The sequence below is a fragment of the Equus caballus genome, chromosome 8, assembly GCF_041296265.1.
Source record: "Equus caballus isolate H_3958 breed thoroughbred chromosome 8, TB-T2T, whole genome shotgun sequence".
In the NCBI taxonomy this organism is placed as follows: domain Eukaryota; kingdom Metazoa; phylum Chordata; class Mammalia; order Perissodactyla; family Equidae; genus Equus; species Equus caballus.
This window is the reverse complement of record NC_091691.1, coordinates 603,142-617,244: the sequence shown is the minus strand read 5'-3', so window position 1 is coordinate 617,244 and position 14,103 is coordinate 603,142. Positions and strand designations below refer to the sequence as shown.

Here is a 14,103-nt window from a genome sequence, read left to right as displayed (position 1 = left end):
TGTGCACTCCGGCCCGGGTTGGCATGTGTGTATGTGAACAGTGTGTGCATGTGTGCCCACGCTCACATGTGTAGGATGTGCCCACATACATGTGTGTGCACACTCATCTGTGGGTGTGCTCATGTATGTGTGTATGTACACGCATAGACACCGATGTCCATGCTTACAACTGTGTGTGTGTAGTGGTGTGGGTGCCATGTGGGTACACGGCAGGTGGGTGCTGGGGCCTGGCCGGGCCCCCTGGCTGGCTAGAAGCCCCCGAGGAGACTGTCTGCAGGTGCGTGTCCCATGGCCAATCACCCTCAGCACCACAGTCCAGCTCTAGGGCGGGCCCTGAAGTGTGGCTTCCCCTGTCCAAGCCCAGGGAAGCAGGGGTCTCGGGGGGATGGGTTTCATCAGCCCCCCAGTAGGCAGGGATCAGCCACCCCACCAAGCCTACATCTGAGGTCTCTGAGCCCCACCGCTGCCTGCCAGCACCCAGGGAGGAGGAGCAGCTAGCGTGGCTGGTAGATGCAAAGACAGACAGACAGCAAGCTCTCCATGTGGATGGGTCCTCCCACCAAGTGGGCAGCTAAATCAACAGGCCCAGAAATCAGAGAGGAGCCTAGGGCCTGGCTGTCCATCGGTCTGTCTGTTTGTTTGTTTGTTCTGGAGTTGTGGAAACTTCCAGCCTGCAGGGGGGCCTGGTGCCCGGTGGGGGGGCAGGGGTGCTAGGACCCAGCCCTAGCTGACAGCCCCATCTGGCCTGGCCATCCCTCTCACTATCTCCCCCCATCTGTCCTCCTGGGCACTGGGCCCAGAAGACAACGCCCAAAGTGAGGGGGTGCAGCTCGGCCGGGCGCAGACGAGAGGCTGGGACCCAGCTATGTGGGGCTGTGCACACCCGGCCCATCCCCTCCCAGCTCCGAGAGGGCTGGTGTCAGCGAGGTGTGTGCCTCCCCGTCCCGCCTCCTCTGCTCCCCAGCCCTGCCACCCCTCCACTGTCTGCCCCACTCAGTGTCTTGGTTTCCCTCTGTTCGTCCTGCAGCCATCTGTCCCCCAGGGTTCAGGCATCAGCTCCGAGATGTATCAGGCCCTGCCCTGGGACTGGGAGGCAGGTGGCGCTGGGGTCCAGGTGATGCCACGGGAGGGGTAAGGGACCGGTCTCCCCACCCCAGCCATGCCTCTGCTCCTCTCCAGGCCACCAGAGTGCACACACCCGGCTATTTCTAACTCCCGGGCCTCTGCCAAGAGCTCCATCAGGTCTGCCTGGCCGGGTTCACTTGGGCTTCTCCTCAGAGCCCTCAGTCCCCCTCAGGGGAACCTCAGTGTGGGCCTGGGACTCCCAGGCAGGGCTGCTGCCTGCTGTCTGGCATACCCCACAGAGCCAGGGCCAGGCAAAGATCTCTCCACCAGAGGTTTGGGTAAGGGCTCAACACCAAGGAGGAGGCCCGGGGGTGGGCTCACAGGGACTACTGCTTCAGTGGGGACACCCAAGGGAAGGGCCAGGGAACAGTTAGGGGCCAGCGGAGCCACTGCCCTTTCGGGTGCATTGAGCCCCTAAGCTGAGGAGAAGGGTAGCCTCCTTCTCCAATCCCACAGGACAGTGTCACAAGAGACCACATCCAGCAGACGTGTGCACCACAGGGCCAGAGCAGGGAAACTGCTCCTGCCCCCATTCCAGCCTCAGCCCCCTGGCCACAAGCCCCCTTACGACCCCAGTCTGGGCCCAGCACCTGACAAGCATCTGCAAACCCACCGAGTATGTGCAGACAGTGCTCTGGCCCGCGGTGCCCCATGCTGGGCGTGGGTGGAATGTGGGACTCCAGCTTTGGCACAGACCCCTCGCAGATGGAGCCTGCTCCTCCTCCGCCTCTTGGAGCCCGCGGTTCTTCTCCCTACTTGGCGGCTCAGCTGGGGACCAAGGGGTGGGACACCAGACCCCAGTGGCCCCAGAGATCTCATGAGCACGGTGGTCCCCACCTGCCTGCCTCCAAGGCTGGGAGTCACTGGCCGTCCGTGCCCACATGAGCCACCCAGAAAGCCATGTTCATCGGCACCATGAGCGAGTACCTTCACTGGATGGAGGAAGGACAGGGGGTGCCCGCCTGGCCAGGATCCTGCACGAGGCGCCCATGGTGGGCCAGGAGCGGAGAGGTGGGGATAGAGCCAGGAAGGCAGGACAGACCCGCCTGTTCACCTCCTCCCCCAGTTCCAGCGAAGGTCGCCCCCTGCGGCTGCCCTGTTGAGACTAGGCCCCCGAAGTCCCAGTCTCCCAGGCTGCGGGGCCAGGCTGAGCCACTGACAGCAGCAGAACGGCCGGCCGGGTGCAGGCTAATCCTGGGGCGGGGCCTCCCAGAGACCCCTGAGGCCGAGTCAGGCAGAGGCACTGGAGGCGGTTCCCCCGGCCAATCAAGGGGATGCAGCCCAGTGCTGCCCGACTCTATGCTCTGATTCCAGGGAGAAGCGGTCCCCAGCGTCCCCTGCACTCACATCCTGGGGTCGCCTGCACAGTTCGTCTGTGTGAGCATTCGCCTCAGATGGCCAAAGAGCACGCCAGAGGCACAGGGGTGTGCCCCTTGACTCCAAGGGCACTTGAGCGCAAAGACTGCTGGCTTTGTGCCCGCCAGAGATGCACGAGGTTGCGCAGGTCCTTCCAGGGCTGGGAACCGAGAGGGTGGAAAGAATTCTGAGAGGGGTCCAGTGCCTTTACCATGGATGGAGAGTGAGGAGTGGGGTCCCGCCGAAAGCAACCATCTTGACAGCTCCCCTGGGGGAGCCATCGTGCTCTGGGGAGGTGGAGCTGAGCCGGCAGTGGGCAGCCAAGGCTCTCCAGAGGCCACCTTCTGTGCGCTGGGGAGAAATCTGAATTCGGGCTCCCTTCACGTGAAGCTCCGAGGATTCTGGGGCTGTAAGGTGAGTGAGCGCGGCTGGCAAGGCTCCCTGGGCAGTGCAGGCGGGCAGCCCAGTGCCCACGTGGGACCCTGTGCAGGACCCAGAGGGAAAAGCAAAGGCTGCCTCTGTGCCCGGCAGAGGACCGGCTGCTGCCTTAGCCCATCCCACCCCTCCCGCCTCCTGCCCTCGGCCAGACTGCTGGTCCCCACCCTCTATCCACCGGCTGCCAGTCAAAGCCGAGCCTCCGTTTTAGGGCCTGTAAAATGGTCTCACCAGAGGCCCCACCTCGCAGCCAGCCAGCGCGGCGGGTCCTGTCTTCAGGCACCGGAGCGAACCGCGCAGCCCGGGCCCCAGCCGCGCACCGCAACCTGATGGAGCAGACCCCGCGCAGCTCACGACCCCCGGCCAGGCCAGCCTTCCTGGCCCGCGCAGGCCGGCGCCCAGCCAGGCCTCCTACCTGCGGCGGTGGAGGCGCGGCCGGCAGGGGGAGCGAGGCGGAAGGGAGCCGCGGCCGGTCCAGGTGAGGGAGGAAGGCTTCCCGCAGGCGGCGGCGCGAGGGCTGCGGGCCGGGGCTGTGCGGGGCGCAGGGCCGGCAGAGGGGCCGGCCGGGGCGGCGGCGGGCGGCGGAGCGCGCGCGGTGAGAGCGAGGGCGGGGCGGCGCCCAGGAGGGACGGGGCAGGGTCGGAGGAGCCCAGCCCCGGTGGGCGGTGGAGGCGGCGGCTCTGCCGGGTTCTGGAGATCGGGCGGCCTCGCGCTTCGAGCGCTTGGGGCCCCTGTGGGCCCCTCCAGTCGAGGCTCCAGGAGGGCCGGGGCGTTGAGCAGGGCGTCCAGGGTTCTGCAGTTGCGCGGGTGAGTAGGGCAGAGGATGGAGCGGCCAGGGTAGGGCCCCTCACCTCTTCCCAGAGACCCTCTCCTCAACCAGCTTTTGCTGCCCCGGCACAGTTCTCTGCTCTGGCGCTTTTGCCCACCCCGCCAGGCCCCACAGGTCCCAGCTCAGGCGTGGGGGGGGGTTAATGAGAGTCTGGGAGGACCTGGCCCTCCCCTCCACCACCTCAGATGAGGGGGACCAGGGGACCTCAGGAGGGCGCCCCTGGAGGCTGATCCTGCGTCTCCAGGAAGCCCCTGGGTTTTTCACTTTCACTTCTCCCTTCTCAATCCTGGCATCACGAGGACTCAGTGTCTGGTGACTGCTTTCAGGGGTTCGCCCAGGTAATGAGGAAGGCTCCCCCAGGTGCATGCGACATGACCACCGGCACCCCCATCTGCTGGGGCAGAGTGCATCCCAGATAACACACAATCGCATGCAGGAACCACACCCCACCGAGCCCCCTCACAGGACCGACACATAGCCTGCAGGGCGGGAGCCAACCACCAGCGATAGGTACCCCTAGTGAACCGCCCTGCATGCCTCTCTGGGTGTGGACCCCCAGCCCTGGGCTTGCCTCCCGCAGTTCTGCCATGCCCTGCCCCCACCCACACCCCCTCCCAGGTGGGCTCTCCCCTTCATCAGGAGCAGCTCTTCCTGGGGTCCTGGAGGCAGTGGGCTGGCCCCTGCTCAGGGAAGAGGAACAGGGACATCAAGCCTGTTGGTTCCCCACATCACACTCTTCCCTAGACCTGCCCCTAGGTCCCACAGGTGACTGTTACTGTCACAGCCCCAAGGGGCCATTCAGGACCAGGGTGGGGGCCGTGCTCTGGCCACAGCTTCCCTGTCCCTACACAGTCCGCAAAGCTGCAGCCACAGCCTGGGGTTCGAGGGGTACTCCCTGTAGATGATCACACATACCACACCCCAGTAACACAGCACTACCCACTCCTTGCCTCACGCTCTATCCTGGACCACAAGCCCAGAGCCAGTCAGTTCCCACTGGAGCCGACTCCCTGGTCCTCAGTTCCTGGGAGCTCCCGCCTCCCAGCCAGCACCGCCTCCAGCCTGGGGTCTGAGGCCTGGGATTGTAAAAACCCTGGGAGAGCCTGCCCGCCTCCCACCCCCATCTAGGCAGGCGCAGGCGCAGGCCTACAACATGGTTGCAGGCGGAGAGGCCTTGGAAACGGAGGCCCTGCCTGCCAGAGCCTCGCGCAGGGCCAGAGAGGCTCCTGGGAGGCAAGGAGGCTTGACGCCCCGCTGGGGAGACTGTGGACGGGCAGGCCACGGATGCCCCAAACTGGTCAGAGAAGGCCCCAGAGGCAGTAGGTGGAGGAAGGCGCGGGCCAAGTCAGGCCTTAGGGTCCAGAATGCCTGGGCCTGGAGGCCTTGAGACCTTGGGGTGGACCTTGCCTCTCTCTGCTGGGCCTAGTAGGGCGCCGCGGCAGCAGGGCCTTCTCAGGCGGGCAGGCTGGCTGCCGGGTGGGTGGCAAGTGAGGGGTAGCACACGACCCGACCTGGCGGCCTTAACTCCTCCGACGTGTCCTCTGCTCCCTCGGCCAGTCCAGGCCCCGCCCCCGGCCCTCCCTGCACCGGCCGGGTGCGCGGGGAGGTCGGAGGAGCGGGCACTGCCCACCCTCCGGATGTATAAGCGTCCTGGCCAGAGGCGGGCGGTGCGCGCGGGTGCGCGTGACGCTCGGGCTCCCGAGCTGTGCGGCCTGGGCGGCGTCCCTCTGCTCGGGGTCCCCAGCCACGACAGTGAGCCGGCTGAAGGGGGCTGAGGGACGTTTGCTGGGCTGGGTCCTGTCTCGCTGCACCGAGAGGAAAGGACGACACCACGGCCCTGGGGTTGTCCGCCTGTGGCCAGTGCCGGAGCCCGAACTGCCCTCTCCTCACCCAGGTGCAGGGGCAGCCAGGGAGGAGGCAGCGGGAGGGGCCGAGGGCAGGAGCAGGGCAGGGCCCAGGCGGCCCCGCGGTGCTCCATCGGTGCCCCACTGCCGCGGGCTGGGGCTGGGTGCTCCCAGTGTTGTAGCCGCCTCCCCTCCAGGGCTTTAGAAGCTGACGGTGCCTTCGCCGTACAGAGGGAAGCTGGCCTTGCGGGAGCAGCGGGATATTTGAGGGGCGCTGGTCACAGAGGTCCCCGGGAGCAGCGGGATATCTGAGGGGCGCTGGTCACAGAGGTCCCCAGGAGCAGCGGGATGTTTGAGGGGCAGGGAGCTTGAAAAGCGGGAGGGCCTGTACTCACAGGGCGCTCCACCCGTCTGGGCCCCTTGGCTGCCACTGGCCCGAAGTGGGGGGCCGTGACGCCATAATCCCCTGGGTCCTGGGCTGGCGGCTGTGAGTGGCACCACAGGCCCCCGCCCCCGGGGCCCGTGGGCTGGGCCGGCCTCGGTGCGGCTGGGTGCACGCAGTCGGAGGCGGCACCGGCCAGGCCGCCGGGCGCCTATGGACGCACGGAGCCCACTGTCTCCCCGGGCCAGCGCATTCAGCATCACCTCTCTGGTTGCAGCGGAGGCCTCGGAGCACACCACTCGCCTGGGCCCTGGGTCCTCCGAGCGGGTGAAGCTTCGCCGGCTGCTGGGATCCCCGGCCGGGATGCACTTCAGCACCGTCACCAGGGACATGGAAGGTGAGCCTTCCTGCTGGTTCCGCACCGACACGGGCAGACCCTGCCGCTGCTGCCTTGGGCCAGCAAAGAGGGGTAGGCAGGGCCCCGACACGGGGTGGTGGAGGGAGCTCTGGTGGCTGGGCTCCAGGCTTCCAGCCTCGACTAGGGGCAGAGAGGAAGGGCGGGCATCCTGCCCAAAGGCTGTGCACCCTCCAGCTTGGGGCCCCAGCTGCAGACACCCGCACGCAGCCAGACACGGGCCCAGAGAGGGCCATTGGAGCCGGGTAGGAAGGGAGGGGAGGACCAGAGAAAGGCGGCAGAGGTGGCTGTGAGCTCGTGTGAGAGGAGCAAGCGAGTCAGGGAACAGGGGGAAGGGGAGAGAGAAAGCGGTGAGGGCGGCCGGGAGGAGAGGAAATGGAGAAAAGTGGAGGCAACACAGAACATGGGAAAGGAAGATAGGAAAAAGGAGAAGATGAAAGAGAAATAAAGGCAGAACGAAAGAGGAAAAACTGAAGGAAAATTTAAGACAGAAAGTGAAGTCATTAAAAAAAACAAAACTTTAGAGGAAGGCTTCAGTTTTTATTTTTTATTTTTAAAGAAAAAAAGTATGAATGAGGGAGAAAGGCATACAGAAATAAAAGGGAAAAGGCAGACTGAAAAGAAAACAAAGACTGATGAACAATAAAGCGGAAAGAAAGGAGGGGAACAGGAAAAGAGGAAGAGGTAGGGAAAAAAACAGAAATAAGAGAAACGAAAGAGAGTGGAAGAAGGAAAGACGGTTAGGAGGGAAAATTTAAACGAGGAAGACAAAGGTAAAGAAGTAAGCCGGAGGGAGAGCCCGGGAGAGGAAGGAGCGACGCAGCGCGGGCGGGCGGAGAGCGGGGCGCGGGCGGCCGGCGCGCCGGGGAGCCGGTCCGGGCGGTCGGGGCCCGGGCCGGGCGCGCCGCGGCGGGCGGCGGGGGGCAGGGGGGGAGGGGCGCGGGCGGGGGAGGGGAGGCCGGCCGCGGTCTCGGCGGGGGGGCGCGGGGCGGGGCGGGGCGGGGCGCCTCCTCGGGGCGGCCGCGGTGTGGGGCGGCGCGGCCCGGGGCGCAGCGCGGCGCGGCGCCCGCCACTCGGCCCGGCGCGCGGGGCAGCGCTCAGCTCGGCGGCGGGGCGGCGCGGCGCCCGCCGGTCATGATCTCCGCCGTGTCCAGCCCGTGGCTCACGCAGCTCTCGCACTTCTGCGACGTTGCAGCCTTCACGGCCAGCAGCCTGAGCAGCCTGGGGGCCGCGGGGGGCTTCCCGGGCGCCGCGTCGCCGGGCGCCGACCCGTACGGCCCGCGCGAGCCCCCGCCGCCGCGCTACGACCCGTGCGCCGCCACCGCCCCGGGCCCGCCGCCGCCGCACGCCTATCCGTTCGCGCCGGCCGCCGGGGCCGCCACCAGCGCCGCCGCCGAGCCCGAGGGCCCTGGGGCCAGCTGCGCGGCCGCCGGCAAGGCGCCGGTGAAGAAGAACGCGAAGGTGGCCAGCGTGAGCGTGCAGCTGGAGATGAAGGCGCTGTGGGACGAGTTCAATCAGCTGGGCACCGAGATGATCGTCACCAAGGCCGGCAGGTCAGGGCGCCCCCTCCCCGCGCGCGACCCTCCCCACGTGTCACCGGTCTCGGGCAGCGCCTTGGTCCGATCCTCGCGAGTGGGGCCGAGAAACGGGGTGGGAAGCGCGGCCCGGCCACCTGCGGGCCCCTCTCGGCGGGGCCGGCTCCTTTGCTCCGCGATCCCGGCTCCAGCGACAGCCGACGAGCGCGCCGGGCGGGAGGGGACGGCGGGGCGGCGGAGGGAAGCCCGGCGAGCGGGACCGGCCCTCCCGACCCGTGGCCCCAGGAGCCGCGGCGTCAGGAAGCAGGAGCCCGCGCTGTGCACACCCGGCTCGGGGGAAGGCAGCCGCCTCCGAGGGGCCTCCCAACCAGCCGGCTCCCGGTGGATTCCCCCTCCAAGGAAAGGCTCTTCTTTGGTTCCCTAGTTCAGTCCATCGGGGCTAGGTGAAGAGGGGCATCTGGGCAATTGTCTGAAAATTTTAGGAGAGAGTTAAGACCCTTAAAAACAGCGTGCTCTTGTTTGGTGGAGATTGCCACCCAGTTTTCTCAGGCCTAAATTTTGGGTGATTGTGGGGCCTGGCTCTGCCACTGGTGCCCACCACCTTCCATTTGGCCTGTGTTTGTTTTAAGAGCTCAGAGAGAAGGGGAACAAGTTTTGCGATGCAACCCATTTGACCAGCAGACAAAGGCGGGTGCCGGACTGTGTCTAATGTACACAAGGAGACACCAGCTCCGTGTCTGCACAACCAAGGAGAGCTCAGGGCCTGTTTGCAGAGCCTTCTTGAGGTTTCTGTTTCCCTGCCGTGGCCGTTCTCCCTGGGGACTCTGGGGCCTGTACTTGGCTCCAGCTTGCGTGTCTTCTCCAGGGCCCCCTTGCTGTCCGTGGACACATGGGCCCCCCTGAAGACTACACCCCAGCCTCTGGCCCGGGCCGGCCCAGCAAGGGTGTTGGCGGTGGCCAGGCTTCACCCCAGCACCCTCCGGTCTTGCAGAGGCGGGGAGGGGGTGGTAGGCCTGTCCAGGAGGGCTGCTTTACGGCATCTGTGTCCTGCCCGCCACCCACAAGGAGTTGCCTGTGAGGGGAAGCAGTAGGAAGGGCAGGTGGGGGCCGAGCCCTCCTGCTGTCTTCCAGGGCCCAGCGGCCGGCCGGCACTCCTGTGCCGTCAGGACAGGGCCAGCTCCCGGCCGGCAGCCCCTGCAGGAGCCACAGAATGTCCTTTCAAGAGCCTGGGTCAGTCACTGAGTTAGAGTCCAGGGATGAGGACAGTCAGGGGACCGTGAGGGCACAGCCCACTTTGCCCTGACTAGCTGCGTTTTGGGGTTATGGGGTGGGAACTCGCTTGAGTGCCCGAGGAAGGTGGGGAGACGCTGGTGTTGGTCTGGAGGCAGGCCCTGAGAGTCGGGGCAGGGTCGGGGCTGCGGGCTCCCAGGCCTCAGTGAGGCCAACTACCCGGTTTCACTTTGTTCAAGCCGGGAGTTTAGGTGGATCCTTTTGATCGAGCTGGGGGAGGCCCTGCCAAGCGAGTGAGTGAGCGAGCGCGGGCTGAGAGTCTCTGGGCCAGCGACTCGGGAGTCCTGCTGCTCAGTGTTCCCTGCCGAGACCAGCCAGACGGGACAGCCGGGAATCGGAATCGGTGGTTGCTAGGCTGGGTCTACGCAGGCAAAGGTGGTGGAAGAAGCTCCAGGCTGAGCGAAGCTGGGGTGTGGAGGCGCAGCTGTGGCACTGCGTTAGCCAGTTTTGTGTTTCAGAAAAGGGGGCAGGGTCTGCCCTGGCGCTCCCCTTGCCCGCAGCCGGTAGGGGCCTAGTCGGGTCAGAGCAGCCGAGTGACGGGAGATGTAACGGAGGGGCCAGGCCACCGAATGGAGCAGCTGTCAGGGAGGTCGCCATCCTGGCCGATCAAGGTGGGGTGGCCCTGCCTTCCCCTACCTGAGGTGACCCGAGGCCCCACTGCCCCCAGGCGCATGTTCCCCACCTTCCAAGTGAAGCTCTTTGGCATGGACCCCATGGCCGACTACATGCTCCTCATGGACTTTGTGCCCGTGGATGACAAGCGCTACCGGTGAGTGCCCAGAAGGACCTGGGAGGGTCCCCACCTCCTGATGCCTCCCAGGGCGGCCCACAACATTAGTGACCAGGTGGGCCCAGGCACCTGCACCTGCCTGACCTGCTCCCTCCCCACCGCCATACCGGATTCCATTCCCACACACCCTACCCTCAGCGGTTCTCGGTTCTCAAGATCCCCCCTCAGGAGGCTGGGCTCCCTGCTGCAGCTGTGGGCCTGAGACAGCTCCCATTCCTCTCCGCCCGGCTTGGCCTGAGGTGGGCAGGCCCCTCGCACACAGCCCCTGCCTTTCTTCCTGTCTCCCTCTCCCAGGAGTTGAGCGTGGGCACCTTGTCCCCTCTCCCCATACCCCAGGAACGCTGGGCCCCGGAGCCAGGCAGGAAAGGTGGGGTGGCTGCGAGAGATTATGCGGGGCGGGCCTCAGCCGCCTGGACAATTAACAGCAATTAATAAAGAGAACGTGGACCGCCCTGCGCCTGAGGCCCCTGGCGCAGCCAAATCCGGGCTCCCGCCGCGCTGGCGACACTGGAGGCCAGCGGGAAAGCCCAGAGCGGGCCGACCCGCTTGCAGCGAAATATGGCGCCGGAAGCCCAGCCTCCTCCCTCGGTACTGGCTTCCTGCTGTCCTGTGTATTGGGAGTGGAGGGGGTTTTCTGCAAGATCCCCCTCAGAAAAGCTCCCAGCCCGTGTGGAAGCTCCCAGCCCACGTGGCACCGATAGCGAAACTCATCAAAGGCACTTTCCGGTTTACTCATTCGGCAAGGCTCTCTCAGTTCACCCCAACATGGCACGACCCCTGTTCTGTGCCACCCCAGGTATGCCTTCCACAGCTCCTCGTGGCTGGTGGCTGGGAAGGCGGACCCTGCCACGCCAGGCCGTGTGCACTACCACCCTGACTCGCCCGCCAAGGGTGCACAGTGGATGAAGCAAATTGTGTCCTTTGACAAGCTCAAGCTGACTAACAACCTGCTGGACGACAACGGCCACGTAAGCGACACCCTCCCCAGGCTGCGCGCTGTCCTGGGTGCAGGCCCTGGAGAGCTTGTTGGTCAGAGCCAGAGGCAGGGCTGGAGCAGCTCCGGCTGCGGGGGAGGGACAGGTTGGGGCTCATGGTGGGGGGGCGGTCCTCGGACCTGGGAGAAGGGTCACCCTGCTTCCCTTACCCCACTCCTGGGCTCTTGCTGGAGGTTTTTAACTGGAAAGGCGGGGGCTGTGTGTCAGGGTAGGACAGGAGGCTTTGTGGAGTCCTGACTGGTGATGCCGCTTCCCTGCCCAGCTGAACTCGGCCCTGCGGCCGCCTACCCACGGCAGGCCCGCAGGAGTTCTCCGGGATCTAAGGAAAGAGAGTCTAAGCGTCTAAGCCCAGATCTTTTGCCCCTCAGAGCATCTTTCCCGGAGGTGCCCAGTTGGTCGCAGCCTCTGCTTGGGCCCCGTGGCTGGGCTTCATTTTGGGAGTTAAGGGTTTTGCCCAAGTTCTCTGGGAAGTTCACTGCCTATCCAGACCTTGGCCCATTTCCGAGCTCCGACCTTGCCATCTTGTTTTCCAGATTATTCTCAACTCCATGCACAGATACCAGCCCCGCTTCCATGTTGTCTACGTGGACCCCCGAAAAGATAGTGAGAAATACGCCGAGGAGAACTTCAAAACCTTCGTGTTCGAGGAGACGCGCTTCACCGCGGTCACTGCCTACCAGAACCACCGGGTGAGGCCCAGGGGTGGGCAAATTCAACACTTCTGGGAAGGGGTGCAATTTCCAGTCTCTGCCTGGGGGACAGAAGGCTTGGACCCGCACACTGTGGGTCCGAGTGGAACACAACCCGACACTGATGCAGCCCCACCCCCAAGGCCTCCAGCAGCCGGCTCTCCTCTGCTGCAGGCGGCTCAGCCTCCTGTCAGGTTGACCTCTCAAGCGGCAACTGTCACTGCGGCCTGAAAGTTTGTTTTCCAAACCATTCCGGAAACTCCCCATCAGGGGCTTGATCCGTGGTTTACCCAGATTCCTAGGGCGCCCCTCCACTCCCTGCCACTGCGGGTGGGGGCTGGAGGTGACCACATTCCCATCCCAATCACTTGGGGCCACAAAGAGGGGCTTCTTAGTGAGAAAGGAGGCTGCCGAGTCCTTGCTGCAGGAGCGAGAGACAGTCTCGGTGGGGAAGGGAGCAGTTGTGAAGCGGGTTCTTGTCCCCGGGGAGTAGAGAGGCCCTTCCTGGGGGATCCCTCTTGACACCACCCCCCCCTCCCCGAGGCCCGGTGGTCCCCAGCGCAGGGGCTGGGCGGCTTGCACAATGCTCGCTTCTCGGCAGATCACGCAGCTCAAGATCGCCAGCAACCCTTTCGCCAAAGGCTTCAGAGACTGCGACCCTGAGGACTGGTGAGTGCCCTCTGAGGAGACCAGAGCGCCTGTGCCCTGGCCGCGCGCCCCTGACCCGCTGCCCGCCTCCCTCCCACAGGCCCCGGAACCACCGGCCCGGGGCCCTGCCGCTCATGAGTGCCTTCGCGCGCTCGCGGAACCCGGTGGCCTCGCCCACGCCGCCCAACGGCGCGGAGAAAGGTATGGCCAGGGTCGTGGGATCCGGGCCGCGGCCCTGCGCGCGCTCCGCCCCAGGCAGGCGGCCGCGCCCGGCCTCGCCTGCGCCCCAGGGGCGCTCCGGCCTTCGCGCCGGTTGCACAACGGCCGTGGCGGCGGGCAAGCGCGCACTCGCCCGCCCGGCCGACGGCTGCGCCCCGCCCGCCGCTGCCGCCCGCGAGGGGCGCGGGCCTCTGGGGAGGGCCTGGGTCTCGGGCGGGTTCGGAGAGAAGGGGCGGGAGCGCCCGTGCGCGGCCCGGCGCCGGCGGGCCCTGGCGGGTCCCCTCTGCGTGCCGGCGGGCCGCGCTCACCCCTCGGGCCTCCCTGCAGACGCGGCCGAGGCTCGGCGAGAATTCGAGCGCGACGCGGGCGGGCCGGCCGTGCTCGGGGACCCGGCGCACCCGCCGCAGCTGCTGGCGCGGGTGCTGAGCCCCGCGCTGCCCGGGGCCGGGGGCGCCGGCGGCCTCGTCCCGCTGCCCGGAGCGCCCGGAGGCCGGCCCAGCCCCCCGCACTCCGAGCTGCGCCTGGAGGCGCCCGGCGCGTCGGAGCCGCTGCACCACCACCCCTACAAGTACCCGGCCGCCGCCTACGACCACTACCTCGGGGCCAAGAGCCGGCCGGCGCCCTACCCGCTGCCCGGCCTGCGCGGCCACAGCTACCACCCGCACGCGCACCCGCACCACCACCACCACCACCCCGCCGTGAGCCCCGCCGCGGCCGCCGCCGCCGCCGCCGCGGCCGCGGCCGCCGCCAACATGTACTCGTCGGCCGGGGCCGCACCGCCCGGTTCCTACGACTACTGCCCCAGATAACCGGGCGCCCGCACAGCCCGGGGGCCGGCAGAAAACGCGCTCCCCCAGCCCCGGGGCCACCGCGGGCTCCCCTTCCCCTGCCTCGAAGCCATCAGGGTCCTAAGCCCTCCAGCCTCGAGAGCCGTGGAAGTGTCCGGCTCCCACGTCCGGGAGCCACCGCGGGTCCCTCCCCAGCCCCGGGGACCCGGGTCTGCCCGCCAGTGCCAAAGCGCCGGTTAGCGGCGGAAGGAAGTGTATTTATTGTTCTCTGCGAGACCGTGTCAGTTGCAGTGTAGACGACCCGAGAGCTCCGTCTGCAGGCCGTGTAGATACGTGTAGATAATTGTAGATACTGTAGATACCGCGCCGGCGCCCACTTGATAAACGGTTTCGCCTCTTTTGGAAGCTGCCTGCGTGTCCGTTTATTTGCGTCCAGTTAGATTGCATGGGGGTCTCGGGCACAGTGCGTGCGGTCAACTCGTCGACCTCGGGTTCTCCCCAAACCCAGTCCCCTCGGGCTGCCAGTCTGTCAGGGAGGAGCAGGGTCCCTGCAGGGCCCTCGGAGCGCCTCCTCCCAGCCCCCTCCTGCCTGGTCCAGAGCCTGTTCTCGCCACGCCTCTCTCCGTAGCCTCCCTACCCTCTCTGAGCCCTGTCTGAGCGCTGGCCTCCCCAGCTTCCACCTTGCCACTTCATCCCAGCCTCCCCCAGGCTGTGGGGACCAGGACTCTGCCCCAGCCCCAGGTGTGCATCTGTCCTTTTTACT

At 66.6% G+C, this 14,103-nt stretch overlaps 1 protein-coding gene across 2 annotated transcripts; it reads left to right on the top strand.

The window, feature by feature from the left end:
* The first annotated feature begins 5,394 nt into the window (after positions 1-5,394).
* Positions 5,395-13,745, top strand: TBX1 (T-box transcription factor 1). Of its 2 annotated transcripts, XM_023648094.2 has the most exons (9): positions 5,395-5,639; positions 6,249-6,368; positions 7,582-7,939; positions 9,879-9,980; positions 10,798-10,969; positions 11,530-11,685; positions 12,287-12,354; positions 12,434-12,534; positions 12,880-13,745. In XM_023648094.2, exons 2-9 carry the CDS (start codon positions 6,335-6,337, stop codon positions 13,359-13,361), a joined length of 1,473 nt encoding a protein of 490 aa, XP_023503862.2. In that variant the 5' UTR covers positions 5,395-5,639; positions 6,249-6,334; the 3' UTR covers positions 13,362-13,745. The 2 variants fall into 2 exon arrangements, with proteins under 2 accessions (XP_023503862.2, XP_023503861.2); XM_023648093.2 differs by lacking the exon at positions 5,395-5,639 and having other exon boundaries at positions 6,052-6,368.
* Positions 13,746-14,103: the final 358 nt, after the last annotated feature.